Source organism: Medicago sativa, chromosome 4, assembly GCF_051527215.1.
Source record: "Medicago sativa cultivar Bolivia chromosome 4, Bolivia_mono, whole genome shotgun sequence".
Classification (NCBI taxonomy): domain Eukaryota; kingdom Viridiplantae; phylum Streptophyta; class Magnoliopsida; order Fabales; family Fabaceae; genus Medicago; species Medicago sativa.
This window is the reverse complement of record NC_140752.1, coordinates 100402266-100422392: the sequence shown is the minus strand read 5'-3', so window position 1 is coordinate 100422392 and position 20127 is coordinate 100402266. Positions and strand designations below refer to the sequence as shown.

General features: G+C 32.9%; 2 protein-coding genes and 1 pseudogene across 3 annotated transcripts; 2 read left to right on the top strand and 1 right to left on the bottom strand.

Moving 5' to 3' along the window:
* Positions 1–2607: 2607 nt before the first annotated feature.
* LOC146934711 (disease resistance-like protein DSC1) lies at positions 2608–6602 on the top strand (annotated as a pseudogene). Its single transcript, XR_015007858.1, has 4 exons — positions 2608–3286; positions 3434–3508; positions 4422–4588; positions 4808–6602. The product of XR_015007858.1 is annotated as a disease resistance-like protein DSC1 (transcript).
* Positions 6603–10205: 3603 nt separating this feature from the next.
* LOC146934710 (heat shock 22 kDa protein, mitochondrial-like) lies at positions 10206–10721 on the bottom strand. The gene has a single exon (XM_085707935.1). It carries the CDS (start codon positions 10719–10721, stop codon positions 10206–10208), a length of 516 nt encoding a protein of 171 aa, XP_085564061.1.
* Positions 10722–12509: 1788 nt separating this feature from the next.
* On the top strand, positions 12510–19331 carry LOC146934709 (protein FAR1-RELATED SEQUENCE 5-like). Its single transcript, XM_085706652.1, has 6 exons — positions 12510–12880; positions 14522–16745; positions 16832–16924; positions 16997–17068; positions 17161–17457; positions 17551–19331. The coding sequence occupies exons 2-6, from the start codon at positions 14541–14543 to the stop codon at positions 17659–17661; spliced, it is 2778 nt and encodes a 925-aa protein (XP_085562778.1). The 5' UTR covers positions 12510–12880; positions 14522–14540; the 3' UTR covers positions 17662–19331.
* Positions 19332–20127: the final 796 nt, after the last annotated feature.

The window sequence follows — 20127 nt, the reverse complement described above, 5'->3', positions numbered from 1 at the left end:
TGTCGTGAGTCGTTTGTAGCCAAGAATTGATAAGTGCTACTAACAGAGTAGTCCGTGGATGGATTTAACCGCCAAACCCTTCTATCTACTACACCAACCTGCAAAACAATATAATTTAACAATTGACTACACTTCGTCACCTGATCCTCCCAAGCCAACAACTTCCTTCTCCAAAACCACGCCGCTTCATATGCCTCCCAGCCTAAAGAATTCATCTCTGTTAGCGTTGCTAATTTATTTTCAAATAAATCATACAACCTTCTCAACCTAACATAACGATTCGCCGTCTAACAAAGGATCACTCGAAAACAGTGCAGAGGACCCATCACCCACTTTCCGCCCTACATCGTCGGCAAGTGTCCTGAAAACAGGGTCATGAAGTGATATTTGTGCCAGAGAGCAGAGTAATAATTATCTTTTCTAAAACAACTTTTAACTTTGCACAATTTGCAATACAAAACTTCTTTCTTTAGTAACTCTAACAAATAATCCATCCGTTCCTTTTTAAGTGTCATTTGATTGCGGATTTAGCTTTCCTATATAATTGTCGATTTGATATTTTAAGAGTATGATTTCTCACTTATACCCTTTCTCAATTTCTCTTATCTTTTTCAATAAAGCTAATTAATGTTTTTTTAGGGAAAAACTAATTAATGTTATCTATTTGAAAAACGAAAGTTTATTTTTTTTAACCAAAGTTTTCCTTATAAAATAAAGTTCTTTTTTTGTTGTCTTCAACATTCAAATTTATGTCACATGTTAGCATTTTCTTAAAAATATACAAATAAAAGCGAAAATATTCGATTTGTCACAATTATTTAGACACACAATTTAGACAAACACACCTATTTGAAAAAAGATATAAAAAGAAAAAAGTTAAGAAATATATATTTTTTAAAATAATTAATTAATATTCTTTTGAGAGGAATTACATAATATTTATATTTTGTGTGTTTAAATAGTGATCAAATATTTTCCTTCAACAAAAAAAAAAAAAATAGTGATCAAATATTTGTGACAAAGTAAAAGAGGATATTTGCTTGCTCGGTGCCATCAATATTTGTACAAAATCAGGGTTTCTATCTCTCAACAAAAAAAATTAGGGTTTCTACTTGACCTAATCCTATTGCAAATAAGACTTCCCCAAGTGATAGAGGTGACGGCTAGACCTAATCTTGTTGGTCGCGTTTCACAACTAAACAAATCAAACCCTCACTCTCTATATATACTAACACTCTGCCTCTTTTGTATTAGCCTCGTTTTTACAAGACTGCACTCTTGCTTCTCATGCAATTTAAACTTCTTCCTTTACTCTTAAGTTATAGCGACTGTAAATTTTTCCCATCAATTACTTTTATCTATTTTGCTCTTAACTTGGAATATCTATTTTGCTTTTAACTTGGTGGTCTGTTTTGTTTGTGTTTCTCACAGGTCTGTTGTGCTTTTTGGTTTTTGTATGTGGCTTTTTATTTGGGGTTGTCTTCGGTGTGTGTTTTTGTTTAAAGTGAGTTAGCTAAGTTGTGTTTTAGTTTTTGTTTTTTCTTAGAAGGGGTTGTTTTAGGTGGTCATGCGGCTGTTTAGCCCTTTTTGTGTATTTTTGTATCCCTCTTCCGGTCTTTCCACACTTCTTGTGCTGAACTCTCTTCTTGTCTCTTCACATTAAGTTTTGTTGTTCTATATACCAAATGATAATAGAGTGATTTTCTCTTTCAATATTGACATATGTTATCCACCAATTATTTTGTCTTTTACAGTGCAAAAGGTGAACAAGTTGAAGATTTCTTCAGAAATTGTCAAGATGATGGTACATGGATTGTCTATGATTTGCTCGCTCGTGACAATTTTGTTATTGTAATTGATAAGTCTTTTCTACTTATTTTATGTCTTTATTACATATTGGAAGTTTTTTTTTTTTTTTTTGAGAAATTGATACTGGAAGTACTTGTGGGTTGTTTATTTTCTACTTAACTTTTATTTCTGTTAATAAGTCATTTCTCACTAGTGACAATTTTGTTGTCATTGCAAGTGTGATTTTTTTATTTACAATTGTCATCCAATCAAAACCGCAGAAGGTACGACAACAACACTAATTCTTTTCTTGGAACCTTCCCCGACATTTCACCTTCGGCCACAATAATAAAATGGTACAGTTTTCTTCTTTCACTTTCTCACCTTCAACCGCACAACTTCCTTTACATTTACCTTTCGTCTTACTACTTTCTCATGCTTACTTTACTACTTGACGTGACAACTATGGCACGCCATACATAAAGACCTAGGATTCAACACCATTTTTTGCAATTGTTCAATTGTAATCTCAATGACGAAGGGAGGAACTTAGATGTGACATGGGTCGAGGTAGAAGAAAGAAAACATTCCACGTGAAAAGAAGCTACCACTACCAAAAATTGAAAATAATGATTTAGATTCTCATTAAATATTAAGATTGAACGAGGCTACAACAAATTCAACAAAAATATTTACGAAAAGAACAAAAGATTCTTCAAAAGTTACGGAGAGAAATGATGATTTCAACGTGCTTTCAAAATAAAAAAATTAATATTGTTACATTAACATTGTTACATTAATTTTTATTTTGAAAAGAAGTTGAAATCATCATTTCTCTCAATTGCTTTTGGAGAATCATTTGTTCTTTTCTGATATTTTGTTGAATTTGTTGCAACCTTGTCCAAACTTGATATTCTATAAAAATCGGATATTATTTTCAATTTTTGGTAGAGGTGCTTCTTTTCATATGGAATGTTTTCTTTCTTCTTCCTCGACCCCCGAATTCATTGTCGCATTTAAGTTCCTCCGTTTGTTATTGAGATCTACATTTGATCGATTGCACAAAATGATGTTGAATTCTAGGTTTTAAGTATGGCGCGCCAAAGTTGATACGTCAGGTAGTAGGTTTGTGGATCCTTAACGGGTAAGTGCTTTGGAAAAGTTGAAAAAGCATCCTGAAGGTAAAAATTTTGGTGTCTTAAAATTAAGTTATGATGAGCTTGTGATGAGGAGAAGGATATATTTCTTGACATAGCTTGCTTCTATAGAGGACATGACATGAATACTGTCAAACAAATTAAACTCTAGATAGCTGTGGTTTCTCTACTACCATTGGAATGAGAGTTCTCATTGATCATGGCGTCATATCTATTCTGAAAGGTGAAATTGTGATGCAAGATCTTATACAGAAAGTGGGACTTTAAGTTGTTTATTAACAATGTTACCTGAAAAACGAAGTCGATTATGGATGTTTACCATGTTTTTAAAAAACAACAAGGTAAAACTTTTATTGGAAGTACTTGTAGGTTGTTTATTTTCTACTTAACTTTTATTTCTCTTAATAAGACATTTTTCGATCGTGACAATTTTGTTTTTAGTGCAAGTGTGAGTTTTTTTATTAATTGCCATCCAATCAAAACCGCAGATGGTACGGCAACACTACTAATTGTTTTCTTGGAACCTTCCGTGACATTTCGCCTTCAGCCACAAAAATAGAATGGTAGAGTTTTCTTCTTTCGCTTTCTCACCTTCACCCACACAACTTTCTTTACCTTTACCTTTCGTCTTACTACTTTCTCATGCTTACTTTACTACTTGATGTCACAACTCTGGCACGCCGTACTTAAAGACCTAGGATTCAACACCATTTTGTGCAATCGTTCAAATGTAATCTCAATGTCGAAAGGAGGAACTTAGATGTGACATGATATCGGAAAATTAATATTGTTACATTAACATTGTTACAATAATTTTTTATTTTGAAAAGACGTTGACATCATCTGCTTTTGGAGAATCTTTTGTTCTTTTCTCGGATATTTTTGTTGAATTTGTTGCAACCTCGTCCAATCTTGATATTCAACTAGAATGAGATCATTATTTTTAATTTTTGGTGGAGGTAGCTATTTTCATGTGCAAGGTTTTCTTTCTTCTGCCTCGACCCAGGAAATCATTGTCACATTTAATTTCCTCCATTTGTCATTGAGATCTACATTTAAACGATTGCACTAAATGGTGTTGAATTCTGGGTCTTTAAGTATGGCGCGGAAAATTTGATACATCAAGTAGTAAAGTATTCCCTCCGATCACATTTATAAGCAAAAACCAACCTTTTTAGATTCATTAGATAACTAACATATCTTGTTTAATTTAGACAAGATACATTAGTTATCTAATGAATCTAAAAATGTTGGTTTTTGCTTATAAATGTGATCGAGGGGAGTATGCTTGAAAAAGGTTTGTGCATCCTTAATGGGAAAGTGCTTTGGAAAAGTTGAAAAAGAATCCTGAAGGTAAAAATTTTGGTGTCTTAAAATTATGATGGGCTTGTGATGAGGAGAAGGATATATTTCTTGACATAGCTTGCTTCTATGGAGGACATGACATTGACATGAATACTGTTAAACAAATTCTAGATAGCTGTGGTTTCTCGGCTACCATTGGAATGAGAGTTCTCATTGATTGTGGCCTCATATCTATTCTGAAAGGTGAAATCGTGATGCACGATCTGATACTGAAAATGGGAGGGTCCTGGAAAACGAAGTCGATTATGGATGTTTACCATGTTTTATAAAAGAACAAGGTAAAGCTTTTATGCTTCATCTTTTGCTTTATTCACTCCGTGACACCTTATCTGCTAAGAATTAAGGCATGCATACAGTTACATGGTTCGCATTAAGTCTCTTTTTTTTTTTTGTGCATATTTATTTTATATTTTTATTACATATTAGAAGTACTTGTGGGTTGTTTATTTTCTACTTAACTTTTATTTCTGTTAATAAGTCGTTTCTTTAACTTTTAGGGGGCGGATGTTGTGCAATCTATATTCCTTGACATGTGCCAAATCAGAGAAGTTCAAGTTCAACTGAATCCCCAAACTTTCAAAATGATGCGTAATCTGAGATTGGTGCAGTTCTATAAATCCAGCGAAAATCAAGGCTCAAATGTTTACATTCCATCATTTCTTGATAGTCTATCAGATGATTTAAGATTTCTTCACTGGGATGCCTTCTCTCAAAGATCGTTGCTGCTGGATTTTTTGTAAGTTGAAATTTCTCAAAAGATTTTACCTCTGTGGTTGCTTAAATTTGGAGATGTTCCCAGAAATTGAGGAGCCTATGGAAAATTTGATGATGCTTATATTAGATGAAACATCGATTAAGGGACTGCCTTTATCCTTGCACCATTTGGTCGGGCTTGAAGAATTGAGCTTGCAAAATTGCTCAAGGCTTTAGATTATTCCATCTTCCATCGGAAGTCACAGCAAACCTTGCAAGTTGGACCTTACCTACTGTAAATCACTTGAAACAATTCCCAGCAGCATTTTCAAATTGAAATTGGCAAAACTTGACTTGCATGGATGTTCAAGGCTTAAGACCTTTCAAGAGATCTTGGAGCGCATACCGAAAACTTCTCTCATTAGCGCAACAAAAACAGCAATTAAAGAACTTCCTTCATAACTAGACTATTTAGTTTGACTTCAAACCTTGAGCTTTAACTTGTGCAAAGATATTGAGCTTCTTCCAAACAGCATTGGTACTGTAACCTTTCTCTCCAAGCTTGATTTTTCAGGCTGTGACAAGTTATCAGAAATTCCAAGTGACATTGGTCGATTGTCTTCACTCCGAGAATTGTCATTTCATGAAAGTGTTATTGTTAACCTTCCTGAGAGTATTGCTCATCTTTCGAGCTTGAAATCACTTGATTTAACTGATTGCAAGAGACTTCAATGTATCCCACAGCTACCACAATTCCTGGAACATTCGTGGGCATTTGATTGTCGATCCGTTAGGAGAGTGTCAAGTTCAAGGACTACAATTTCATCAGATTCCAAAGAGGTCATCAGGGTATCTTCGAATTTCATCTCACCAATAATCAAGAACTTGGTTCAAGTGCTCAAAGTACATTCACGGTGACTTTGATTTAGATTCTCTAAACATGTGTAATGATAATAGGCTCATTGGTTTCGCCCTATGTGTCGTTTTGGGACTTGAAGACATGCATGGTGAAGGAAGAGATAGTGTTTTTAGCTATAGATTTGCGGGCGGTTAAATCCAATAATAGTAAACACATTTTTCCTAGCAATGATCAGCTAAGATACTATTTCAAACGGAAAGGTGTACAGAGATTTATTGTTCATGATTGCACATCCTAATGCTAATGACTTCTGTATATTTATTTGTAATAGCTTTCTAGATTGGCGAACTTTGAAAAAAAGGTTAGGAAATGCTTGTAATGGTATATTCAGATGGACCCTCATATAACATGCGAAAATCCATTTCCATTGACATGATATTTTATATTTCCTCAATTCTCCATGATATTTGATCTTACACAAATAAAATAAGTACTCCGTTTAAAATTACATGCTTGTAAGGAGGGTTAGTTTGAATGATTCAATGTCTTGCATATGTATGGTCAAGAATATATATGGAATAATTTACTCAAAAAAAAAAAGGAATAATAAACCCTTCAAAAAAAATATGGAATAATAATGATTTATGATCCCCCAAACAAGAGTAACAAAAGGGGTATATAATGACAAAGTAGTAAAAATAAGGCAAAAATTACTTGATCCCTTAACTTAATTGGTATGGTAACGTTAGTCCTTTTAATATTTTTTTCTTCGATTTGATTTTTTATGTTTGAAATTCTAATGTTGTTATCCTTTTTTACATAAAAAAAATCCAAAAACTCAAAGATTTATAAAAAAATAAAAAAACCTAAATTCCTAGAACTTCATAAAAAAAACTCAAAAACTCAAACTCATAGATCTAAATTTCAAGTTTTCATCGACTCCAAAATCCAATTCTCCAAAGAAACCTAAATCTTCAAAGTAACTCAAACATCAATCTCGAACAACAACATTAAATTCTCAAATAAACATACTCTTAGATTTTCATGGCAAAAAAAACAAATCTCAATTTTGAGTTGTATAGATCAGGAATCAAATAAAACCTAAAAAGGAGAATAAAAACAAAAGTAAAGGTAAAAAGAAAGAAGAAGATTCGGATGAAGGCATTGCTGATCTGATAGATTATGATGTGCTTCCTGTCGAAGAACATTGTATTGCTAATATTGTTGATAGCACATCAAGTTGGGTGATCGATAGTTGTACTCCACTACATGTCACTTCTAGGAAAGATATTTTCGACTCATATACATCAAGTGAATTTGGTGATGTGAAGTTGACTCATGAAGGTGCACGAAAGTGTGTTGGACTCGGGGAAGTTGATTTGGATATGAAATGACACAAAGTTAACTCTCAATGATGTGAAGCATGTATTAAACATCCCGTTGAATATGCTTTCAACGGCTAAACAATGTGATGAAGATTGTGATATTTTTTTCTCCCGAGACTATTGGATACTTACCGACTGTTCTAACCTTTATGTGGCACATGCAGAAATAAGCAAATAAGTTCACGTAGTTGAACAAGCCTATGGAAAATTTGATGGTACTTATGTTAGACGAAAAACAACAATTAGCAGAACAATTTTTCTTTTGCATTAAAGTTTTGTCGCTCATTAACCATTGAAATATTATTTTTCTTTTTCATCAAACTTTGGTCGCTCTTTTTCTTCTTTGAAAGAAGATTTGTTAGAATGTTTTCAATTTAACATGCTCAAATCACAAATCGATGTGTTGTCAAAAAAATAACAAATATATGTATTTCATCAATTTATCATTTTTATTTTGATATATGTATATTTAGAGCGAATATATTATATCAATAAGTCTAGATACATGCAATTTTTTTGGTAATATTACTATTTTTTTTAGAACTTTGGTAATATTACATGCAATAAGTCTAGATACATGCAGAATTATAAATAGATTTGACGTATTAAAAAATTACATGCATCAACATGTATATATTTTTTTCTTCAAAAAAAAAAAAACATGTATATATTTTTTTTAGAACTTTGGTAATATTACATGCAATAAGTCTAGATACATGCAGAATTATAAATAGATTTGACGTATTAAAAAATTACATGCATCAACATGTATATATTTTTTTCTTCAAAAAAAAAAAAACATGTATATATTTTTTACTCTTGCATATCAACATTAACTATTATTTTTTTACTCAATGGGTATTTAAATTATAAAAAAATATAATTATTTACATAACCATACTAATAATAATCACATAACATAAATTTATTTAAGGATATTTTTGTAAATTGATAATCATGTAATTTCAAAAATACTTCCTCTAATTATTAATTTTTGTATAGATCTATTTTAAGTAACAACACGAGTGTAATCTTCTTTTCCTCCAAATAACCAAAAACACATTAATAATCTGTTTTCCTGTCCCTATCCATTTTTTTATCTTTTGAAAATTGTTATTATATCATATTAATCAATTAAATTAATAATCATCATATAAATATATTATTTGTTTGTTATGATTTTTTATCTTTTGAAGATACTTTTGAAATTAATTTCAAATTTGTAAGAAAAAAATGTCAAATTCAAATTTCAATACTTACTTAAGATATAATTTTGAATTATGATTAGTTCATCATAATTTTTTTTTGTTTTTAGTAATAAATAAAAGTAACTTAACTTTTTTACTATTGGGACCCGCAGCAAGTGATTGGTGTGATATGTGTGCGCATAATGTATCTTTCAAAAAAAAAAAAATGTGTGCGCATAATGTAAATTTGGATGCTCTAGAATTTGTATTCGGTTCTTGTTGCAGTACTATGGTATACCTAGTAATTTTTGGATGGACACAAGAATTTAGAACCTCTATTTGGTCTCGCACACAAGAAAGTAGACATGTTATAATCATTTGAAAATTAATGATTATTAATCATTTGAATTTTTTTTTTGACTAAGACATTTTTTCTCTTGTTAAGTTTCTTCTATGCTATGTATTTATGTGCTTTAATTTGATTCAACTTTTACTTTTGTATTTATGTTTGTATTGAATCGTAGAAACTCAATGAGAACTTTTAGAGAACGATAATATCTTAGTTTTTTTGCATTACCAAAGAGGGTTGCTTATGTTTTTAATTTGATCTATATGTTGATGGGAATATTATGGAATGAAAATGAAATTGTGCGGTTGGATCAAATTTGAAAATAAGTTGTTTTTAACTTTTTTAAGTTGATTTTAATGTCAAAAACAAAAAGAGGAGTGATATTTGTACATCCAATTTTGTACAACTCATGTGACAACTACTTTTTCCTTCTTTTTATTGGATAAAAACAATGGAGAGAGAAAGAAGAAGAGAGAGAATAAAAACACATGTGAGTATGAGAGAGAGAGAGAGAGTTGTTTCAAAAGTTGTCAAAAAGTAGATACAAATATCATTTCTCAAACAAAAAATTGTAGTCTCGTAAAATACCGCAACAACCGAACCAACGAAAACCACGTATTGATTTGATTTGGTTTTTATTTTAAAGCCAACTAAACCGCAAGTTATTTTATCTCGTGGCTCAGATGACTTTTATCTTCAAAACGAAACAAAACCCACTGTGAACACTCAACATGACTGAAAGGATAGGAGAGGATGTCCACCCAACAGTTTTGGATCATCTCATGTGGCAAGATGGTCCAGCGTTGTACCCTCTCCTTTTAAGTGCCCATAAACCAAACTGGATTCACTGCAGTCACTCATGATCAACACAATTAACAAGGAAATAAGGGCAATAATATATGACTTGACGGGGTAACAACCTATGAAGCACAAATACAGACACTGACATGATACAGACACGCCGCCATCGATAATAATTGGAAAAATAATATAATGCAATAGAATCTGTGTGTTGGTGTCGTGTCGGTATTGGACACCAACACGTGCTCGACACCAGGATATTTTGTGCTTCATAGGTAAGCACTTATGGCTTAGCATTTAAGCCAGTAATTACAAATATTGTAGAAAGAATTAACTGTGCATGCACTACAAGTTGCTTCAATGATGTTATATTGACAAAATTCAAGGAGAGAAAAAATAACAAAGTGAAAAGTTAGTTATCTAAAGGCACACATTGATCAACATTTGCTAAAAGTAGTTATATGCTTTTTGGTTTCACTATGGTAGGCACCAAAACCATGACTTTCATAAACAATTAATTCTCATAGAAAATAGTAACTAAAATAATAACTAATTAATAACTAAAATACTACTACTTGTTTGTTGTTTGTCTCAGAAGACCTAACTAGATCATTCATTCGTTCATTCGATATTGACATGAATGGTTTCATCTTCTTTCTTTTCTTCCTCTTCCTTCTTCAGCTTGGGTATAACAACTTTCAGAACGCTTTTTTTCATCACGGCTCTGGTGTTTTGAATGTCATAGTGTTTCCCAGCTAAGTCGAACCATGCAGAAAATACAGCATCAATTTCTTCGATGGTGAAAGTATTGTTATTCACATGTAGCTTAATATCTTCCTTGTCGAGGCCAAACATATAGACACGGAAAACAACGGAATCATCCGATTCTCTCATGCCGCAGACGCGTTCCACAAACCGAAATATATACGGACCCACCATCTTATTAAAGACTTGGTTCCACATGCGAGTAGGATGTAAGAGATCAAACTTACTGAGAGGGCGACCAAAGGTGTTGTCGATTTCATCTTTCTTCTCAGGCGCCTTAGTGAGGTAAGCACCTATGGGGCGGGGAAGGAGACGACGGGGCATGGCAGCCATGAAAGAGCGGAAGGAGGAGAGAAAGCGGGAAGAAGCCATTGATTTCTAGCGATTGAAAAAGTAGGGTTAAGGGAGGGACTGAATTAGTAATGCCACGACCAGTTCTCAAACCAAAATAATCCCTATTTGTTTATAAAATAAAATTCTCTTTTTACCTTGTTCTATACATCCGGTATAAATCTCCTGGATGGCTAGAGAGATAACTCTCGGAATTGATTATGATAGAGAATTGTTTTTAGAAGAAACGAAATGTAAACAAACTAGTAAGCTTTAGCTTCTAATTGACTGCAATAGAGTAAAAATTGATCCTATTTGTTAAAAAAAAAATGAAGTTCTGGCATAAGAGATTGTGTCACATGAGTGAGAGGAATCCTAGCTAATCGGCAACGGCAAAAAAATGGATGTTTGTTACTTCACATGCATGTGTGAAGCCATTTAACTCACATGATTATGAAACAAGCTAAATGCACATGCACAAGAATCTTTTCTCGCGAACACAACCAAATTGTAACCATCCTCATTTCTATCTCAGCGGTGATATATGTCCTGAATTATTCATCGAGAAATATCACGAGCGTGTATTTGTAAGTTTTAATGGAAACTGAATATCACCTATTGTTGACCAAATCCCTAAATTTGTGGAAATTACCCAAGTAGTGGTGATACTGATAAGAATTTTTTGGAAAATGCTACTTCTCAAGAAAAATAGCTTCAAGAATTTTTCAAGAAATAGTTGGCAAATTTTAATTGGATGATTTATTTGTCCACTTCCTATTTTTCAGCCACACCTCCTTGAATTGTGGCAAATAGTGCATTGTGATTGACTATTCTTTATTCTTGAAGAATTCTTGATGTTATTTTTCTAGAGATATAGCATTGCTCTTATTATTTTCACTACATATAGCATTTTCCTTTCTATCTACACTTTAGTGTATTAGGACCTGCTATATATAGCTCATCACTTGTCTTGTCTGCACTCCGTGGACAAGACATAAACATTGATACTTGATTTACGAGTGTCAAACATTCGACCATTATGTTTCTTCCCTCCCTTTTTTATGATCTTTTGATCAATAAATTCGTTGACAATATAAAATGCAATTTTGAAATTCCCGTTTTTATATATTTTTATTTGAGATGAATTGTTATGTGTTGATATCTTTGATACCTAGCTTAACTAGTAAAGGCCGATATTGTAGGTTTTTTTAATGACACATGTTAGCATGTCATTCATTATGTTAGTTTTTTTTTTCTTTGCCAATATTGGGTCTCTATCGATAGGGGTGGACAAAAACTGAATCGAGCTGCTTAACTAAACTGAACAAAAAAAGCCAAATCGTTACGAATAGTTATTGAATTGAACAGAAACAATTCGGTTCAGTTCAATTTAATTTACGATTTATCAATGCAGTTATGTTCAGAATGGTTTAGTTTGGTTTTTAAAAATTTCTACTGTTCAATTCGGTTTGGTTTTTTTTATATTTTTTCAACAACATTAGTAATAACAATTCAGTTAAAAAATATTTGGTTCACAATAGCATTTTTTTTTTAAATTAGCTGCGGTTCGGTTCAAAACCATAAAACCGAACCATTATAATAGTTCAGTTCAATTCAATTCAAAATAAAAACAATTTGGTTCAGTCGGTTCGATTTTTCTTCTAAACCGAACCATGTTCACACCTACCTGATGATATTGTAGGTTGAGAACGAGTCGCATGTGTGAGAGAGTTCTATGCTTGCCGTTTTCTTTTATCGACTAATATTGTAACATTTTTCTTTTTACATGTGAATCAAAATTGTAGATATATTTTAAGGGTGACAACTTCTCTACCCATGGAACAAAGATGGGTTTGTTGTACCCACGTGAGTTGTATGGCATATAAGACCTTAGGTGTAAATTATTGTGACATGTCATCAATCTTTAATTGTTCCCATATAATTTATAAAAATTGTAAACTCACCCTCTTTCTTTCATCTTATTCTTTTTTGTCCAACATTGATAACACAGGCATAACCACGTTCTTCTTTTCTCTACTACGGTTGGTTTTTTTTGCTTTCAATTCTGTGAAACTGTTGTAAACAATTAACAATTCACAAACATTCAATCTTTCTATCCATCCACCTTATGTGTAAAGAGTGAATCAGTATCTCCAACTTTCCATCTAGGAACAACAGCGATCACCACTCATCTTCTCCAGGTTTTCTTTCTTCTATTTTATTCATAATTATAATTATGAATGTTTGAGTTATTGATGTAAATTATGATTCAGAATGTTGAATCCCATATGCTCAATTCAGAAGGTTTACTAAACCTAATTTACGTTCAGAATTATAGTTCTGTAAATTACAGTTCAGTATCAATTGGCTTTTTGTAAATAACATTTCAGAATTGGGCATTCAGAAAAACCTAATTTGCATTCAGATTTAAAGAGAATCAGGAAAACTTTTCTTTGTTTGAATAATTAAGACATTGAAGATTTGAAAATCTGTAATACAAGAATATGGCATCAGTTTTGAGTGGTGAGTACTCACTGATTTATGTAACAAAAAAAAGAAACTCGCTGATTTAATTTTTTTTCTTTCTTTTTGGGATTTGAATCACGAAAAAAATGATGACAAGACAAATCTCAAATACTTGCTGGTTATAGTATGTTGATAACTTATGTTTTGAAATTCTATGATGTTTATTTGACTTTGTTTACATTGATACAAGAATATGGCATCAGTTTTGGAAGGTTTAACTTTTTTTTTTTTTTGATGAAGACCAAAACCAAATGTTCCCTTTTTCAGGGATTAAAACCAACTGATGTCTCACAAAACCAAATATTGGGTTTTGTGCTGGTGACCAAATTCTAAATCAATTGGAAAACCCCCAAACTTTTGGGGCTAAATACAGTATACATGTATGTTGTTTTCTAATGCAAAACTTAATCACAAACACTAATCCGATTGCTAGCTAACTACGGCTTCAGAAAAAGCATTGCCACCTTTTATTTACCTGGTGCTACAGCAACTATAATTTTGAATCAAAATCACAGAAATGTGGTGTAAGATATAAATCCTCAAATTCATTTAAAATCCCTACTTGAAACCTGAGATTGGTAGAGTTTCACCTATGATGCAGGCAAAACCAAGGTTCATTCTAGGATTGAATAAAGCTGTTAAATTGAAGGGAATACTATACGATATGATATAGTTATAGGTATCAATCAGTTCTGCTGGTTGATTAATTTATTCTTTTAAATATTGCAGTCATGTTGTATGCTTAACAGATGGAAATATTTTAGTTTTCCATCAAGTAGTATGCATAAGTGACATCAAAATTATGTTAAGTTTTAACCAAATAATCAGGGAGCATAATCTGTTTTATTGAACTCTTTGAGATTTCAGAATAAAAATGTATGTTCAATTTATGGTTTCTTTGTAGCTGTCAAATTCCATGGCTAGTGCTTCACAATTGTTTGGCTGGTACTGGTTTTGTTTTATCATATAGTATTATAGTTCTTATAGTACAACAGATCATTAACACGAATAATGAAACAACAAAATTGTGTTAACATCTGATTTTGTGTACTTTTCAATATATAAATTCATACCTTACAATAAAGGACTTCACATGTTGAAAGGTATGGACATTATTAGAGTAAATAACTCCGGAAAACCTAATTTACATTCACAATTATGATACTGTAAATTATGGTTCAGAATCAATTGCCATATTATTTGCTAGTAATGCTATTTGGATATTATATGTCTTGTCTAATTCTATTTGGATTATATCTCGCATTGAATTATATTAGTAATGCTATTTTGATATTATTTTTTTGGGACAATGACAGGTTGTGATAAATAATTTAAATGGCCGCAAACGATGGAGACATAAATGGTGAGGATTTGGCCAACGGTAATGGTGTGTTTAATGAAGAAGGAAAAGAGGATATGGATACTTACAAGAAGATTAGGGAATTGACGGATGATGATATAAGAGGATTGGAATTTGATTCAGAGGAAAAAGCGACACAATTTTATGAAATCTATGCGGATTGTCATGGGTTTGTGGTAAGAAAAGATGATGTAAACAAAGATGATGATGGGAATATAATTGCACGTCGATTAGTATGTAATAGAGAGGGTGAGAATAAAAATAAGAAACAAAGTACATATTCGAGGCAGACCATTCGAACTAAGTGTTCTGCAAGGATTCGAGTAGTTTTAAATGTTGATACTAATAAATGGAGAGTTTCTGGATTCGAGCCCTCACACAACCATGAGTTAACTCCAACCCGTTATGCTCATTTCGTTCCTAAGAACCGTCAATTGAGTGAATCTGATAAAGCCCTTGTTGATGGCCTTCACGCACACGGTGTTAGAACCTGTCATATTTTTGGTTTTATGCTGGCTCAGAAAGGAGGTCATGAGAGTCTGGGATTTTGCAGGAAGGACTTATATAACTACTTATACAATGAAGGAAAGGCAAGAATAGAAGGTGGGGATTCTTTTGCTGCGTTGAGTTATTTGCAGGCTAAAGCTGATCATGATCCAATGTTCTTTTCAAAGTTTACCACAACAGAAGAAGGACGTTTAGAAAATTTATTTTGGTCGGATTCAACCAGCCGGATTGACTATGAGTGTTTTGGGGATGTGGTTGCATTTGACGCAACATACAGGAAGAATAGATATGACAAGCCTCTTGTTATTTTTTCTGGGTGTAACCATCATGGAGGAACTACAATTTTTGGTTGTGCTTTAGTTTCTAATGAAACACGTGAGACATACAAGTGGCTTTTAAATACATTTTTAGAAGCAATGTATCATAAACAGCCTAAAGGGGTAGTTACTGATGGAGATCTTTCAATGAGAGAAGCTATCAAAGAGGTATTTCCAAACTCTTTGCATCGTCTTTGTTCATGGCATTTTCATCGAAACGCTGAAGAGAATGTGAAGAATCCAAAATTCTTGGAAGACTTTTCCTCATTGATTTATGCTAATTATACCGTGGACAAATTTGAAATTGAGTGGAAGAGGGTCATTGATGATTACAATTTATCACACAATACATGGGTTAAAAAAGCATATGAGATGAAGACAATGTGGGCGAGTGCATACATGCGAGAAAACTTTTTTTGTGGCATAAGAACTACATCCAGGTGTGAAGGCATAAACTCGTTTATAAATATGTATGTTGAAAGCAAAAACAGTCTGGTTGATTTCATGCATGGTTTTAATAGAGCTGTAAAAGAATACAGGCACAAAGAGTTAATGGCAGATTTTAATACGTTCTATTACAAACCTGTGTTGACAACAAAGTTACACAGGTTTGAGCTTGAAGCTTCAAAAATCTTTACGAGGATAAAATTTTATGAAGTTCAAAATGAAATAGAAGATGCAATCACATTAAATGTTTTTGAGCAGTCTAGTCTCGGAAAGACTGTGAAGTTTAAGATGAATAGATTTGGCAACAAAGATTCTACGTATCTAGTTTATCTTGATAAGGAACAAAGTAAATTTTTATGTGATTGTAGACAGTTTGAACGGATTGGAATTCCATGTTCCCATATTATTTGTGCCATGAGACAGGAGCACATGACTGAGTTTCCTGATAGTCTAATTTGCAAAAGGTGGACCAAATCAGCAAAGGATGATTACATATCGTCTATGTCTTCTAAAGAATGCGATGATGAAAAAATGTTCATGTTTCGTCGAGGAACTATGTCTACTGCATTGAATAATCTATATGACATTTCTTGTAAACACCCAGATGATTATAAAGAGGCTATGGAGGGGATTTACAATTTGTGTGAGAAAATAAAGAGGCGTCGTGAGAGTGGTGAAAAATATAAGACCAATCCATCTGTTATTGGTGATCCTATCAAAGCCAAGGCCAAAGGTGCCCCTCGTAAGAAGAAGAAAACATCCAGGAAAAGGAGACATTGTTCTCTCTGCAAAAATATTGCTCACACGAAGCAAAACTGTCCCGAACTAGCTGGACGTGATGTTCTAAATGAAGTCAATGAAGAGGACTATTCTCGTCGATCTGACCATGACAAAAACGTTGGATGTGAGGTATTTTTACACCATCGTGTTAAATGTGTTTTTGTTTGTAAATGTTTGTGTTATTTATTCAATATAATTATAATTTGTTTGCACAGGGTGTTGATAAGAGTTGTGACAGGAAGCGTAAGAGAAAAGTTGTCAATGTTACTTCAATGCAAGAAGATATCAATAAAAGAATATCAAAACAGGTAATTGAAGATACTTGATACTTTTTGTGGAAATTTATTAAGTGTTTGACAACTTTTATAATGTTGTACTAGATTGAAAATGAAGGGATTGGTCGACCTAATGAAAACATGACAGATAAAAACATGCACACAGGATTTGACAACGTAAGTAGTTTCTCATAGTTAATTGGAGCAGATTTCAGTACTTTGATATTTTATTGCTGATGTTTTGATTTGTTTCAAAACAAAATGTCCAGAGTCAAGATCAAGGTGTTGTACATGATAACCCCCCTGTTAAAATGGAAGACCAAAATGTAACATGGAAAGATGGTTCAATGTATGTTCCTAATTATTTTACCGGCGCCAACGGTGTTCCAATTCAAAGTGTTCCGATCTTTCCTCAATTTCCAAATCAAATTGCATCTACTTTTCCACAATTTTTTCCAAATCAAGGTGCATCAATTTTCCCCCAATTTCCACGAGCAGACAACTTCCCATCACATTCAAGTTCTGTTGGATATGGCAGAGCACATAATGTCCCTCATCATACAACTGTGAGTATACACAACATTCATATTACTAATTATGTGAATTTATGCTGTCAAATATGTTTTCTCTCTCTAATATGTATTCTCTATTTATGTTAGTTTGTGGGTGCCTTGGAGATGGAACGATTAGCAAAAATGGATAAGAATATATGTGGAAATGAAGATTCCAAACTCTCGAATCACAAGCAATGGAACAAGCATCGAAAGTGATGATAATTTTGAGTCGTGCAAAAGGTTTACCATTTGTTCCAATGTCTGTTTTGACATTTTTTTATACTAATTGTTCATTTTTTTTGTTTTAGGTTTAACATATATCTTCCTATTTGTTGCTTTAACTGCTGAAAATCATGAGTGGAATGCTTAGATTGATTTGCTTGTTAGTTAGTTTAAAACTTACTTGATGATTGAAATGATAGTGTAATGCTTAGAGTATTTAAAGTTTGAAGGCCTGAAGTTACTTTCAATCGATTAATGTCAATTAGTTCATTCAATTTAATAGCTAATTAAATCAGTTTAAGCCATTGGAATAGATAATTGCAGTTACAGAATAATTTTAACTTCACTAGTAATTGTGTAGTAATTTTATTGAATAACAGGTTTGTTAACCATATGGTTTTCATTTGCAATCCTTTTTGCGTGCAATTATCACGGATTTCTATAGTAAAACCATGATACTTAATTTAGTTGTGAAAATATGTTCTCAGGGTACCAGTAGGCCAACTCGTTATCATGTCCTTTTGGATGAGATTGGCTTTTCTGGTAGCAGTCATGATATCAATGCCTCACCCATCCCACAGTTGCCCAAATTGCAGGACAGTGTCTGCAACTCTATGTTCTTTGTTTGAGTTATGGAGTAATGATCCAAACTTGTTATTTACTTTGCACAATCAAACTTATGTAGTTTTAGTGGTCAAACTTTGTTGATGTCTGGTGGATGACCTTTGCTGCAAGGTTGGGTCTTTGAACACCTCTTGTTGCTGACACATGCCTTCAGACATGCATGTGTCATATTTTTTTATCAGCTATTTTGGATGAATGTTAATATTTGTGGTTTACTGAAAGATCCATAGCTTGAGAATACTTGTTGTCACGTGCCTTCAGTTTGGTGCAAAATGTCTGGGGTGTAACGAGGTGTCGGAAAACAGCTCCTGCCACAATATGTTAACAAGCACCTTTTTATGCAATGCAATGTAGCAAAAGCATTCTGGTTTACATCCCCTCTTTGAATACATATCCCTTGCAATGCAGTAAATAGTTGGCTGCTGCAGTGTCTCTTACCGACAGAGGGCGTTACCCTGTCGAAACTTTGGCAAAAAATACTTTTGTCTTTGAGAACACAATCTTTGAACCGGTGAAAGTAGCATCTTCAGCTGCCTTATTTGTGGATGAATATATCAGACCAAATTTGAGACAATTGCATGCTAAGAACTCAGTTGTTCCTCAGGCCAAGTGTCTGCCCCCAACGCACGGAACTCTAAAAATCAATGTGGATGCAAGTTGTTTGGCGAATGAGAAAATCAGTTGGGGACTGATAACTAGAGATCATAGCGGATCAGTTCTATATGCTGCAACAAGAAGAGAGGACATTCAAGTCTCCCCTTGTGGCTGAAGCGATGGGACTGCGTTGGTGTTTACAATGGGCTAAAGAACAATACTACCATGGAAAATGCAATCTTACACTGTCTGCAGATTTTAGCCACCTACTAGGGTACTGTATGTTAGTAGAATTTGTAACAATGTTGCTCATGAAATCTTTCTTGCTGTCATTGCAATAGGACATGTCAGATGAATTTGTTTAATTTTTGTGAAGATGCCTGGCAGTAACAATAATGTTATAGTCATTAAAACTATGATGTGAAAGCCGGTTTTTGGACTTGAATTCTATGTAAGCTTTAGTAGTTTCTTAGGATGGTTATTGGTGTAATATAATGCAGATTACCTATAAGCTAAAATTTCGACAAGAAGATTTGATTTAAAAGAACAATGACATGGGAGACATTGACTTGAAAAAAAAAATCAAAATAAAAATTTGTCAATTTGGATATTTTCTTTAATAGGCCATTGTTAGTATTCGTGTCGGATTTTAATGCTCAATGAAATTGAGGCCGAGCGATTGAAGCTTAAATTGAACCTGTTATGGCACTTGGATTATAATAAATATATGTTTGGATATGAATTGCTTACTATGTATATGTAAGTATTCAGGAGTCATTGCAATATATGCTCTATGGTTTTGCACTACACCGTCTTATACATGTATGTATAGGCACAAATCTAACTATTAAATAGTTACTCATCTTATTTAAACACAGAGAAACTAGAGTTACAAATAGGTGTTTTAGCATATATGATAAGGTCCCCTTGGAGGAGCTTATTTGAGTTTATCTACAATAAGACACCCTTGTAAGTTGTAATTTTGACCATGTTTCAATGAACTTATTACAACAAATTATGAAACCTACATTAATACTTTGGGATTAAGACTCACTGTGTGCTAAATTTAATGATCAAATAAAAACTAAAAGAAAGGGAGCGAACACGAGAATTATGACATAACATTTGAGATAAATTGAATAATCTAAAACTTATCTTTTCAAAATAAAAAATAATAAAATAATCTAAAACTGAATATGTAATTGTATTCTAAATTATGTAAAGAACTTAATCTGTTATAAT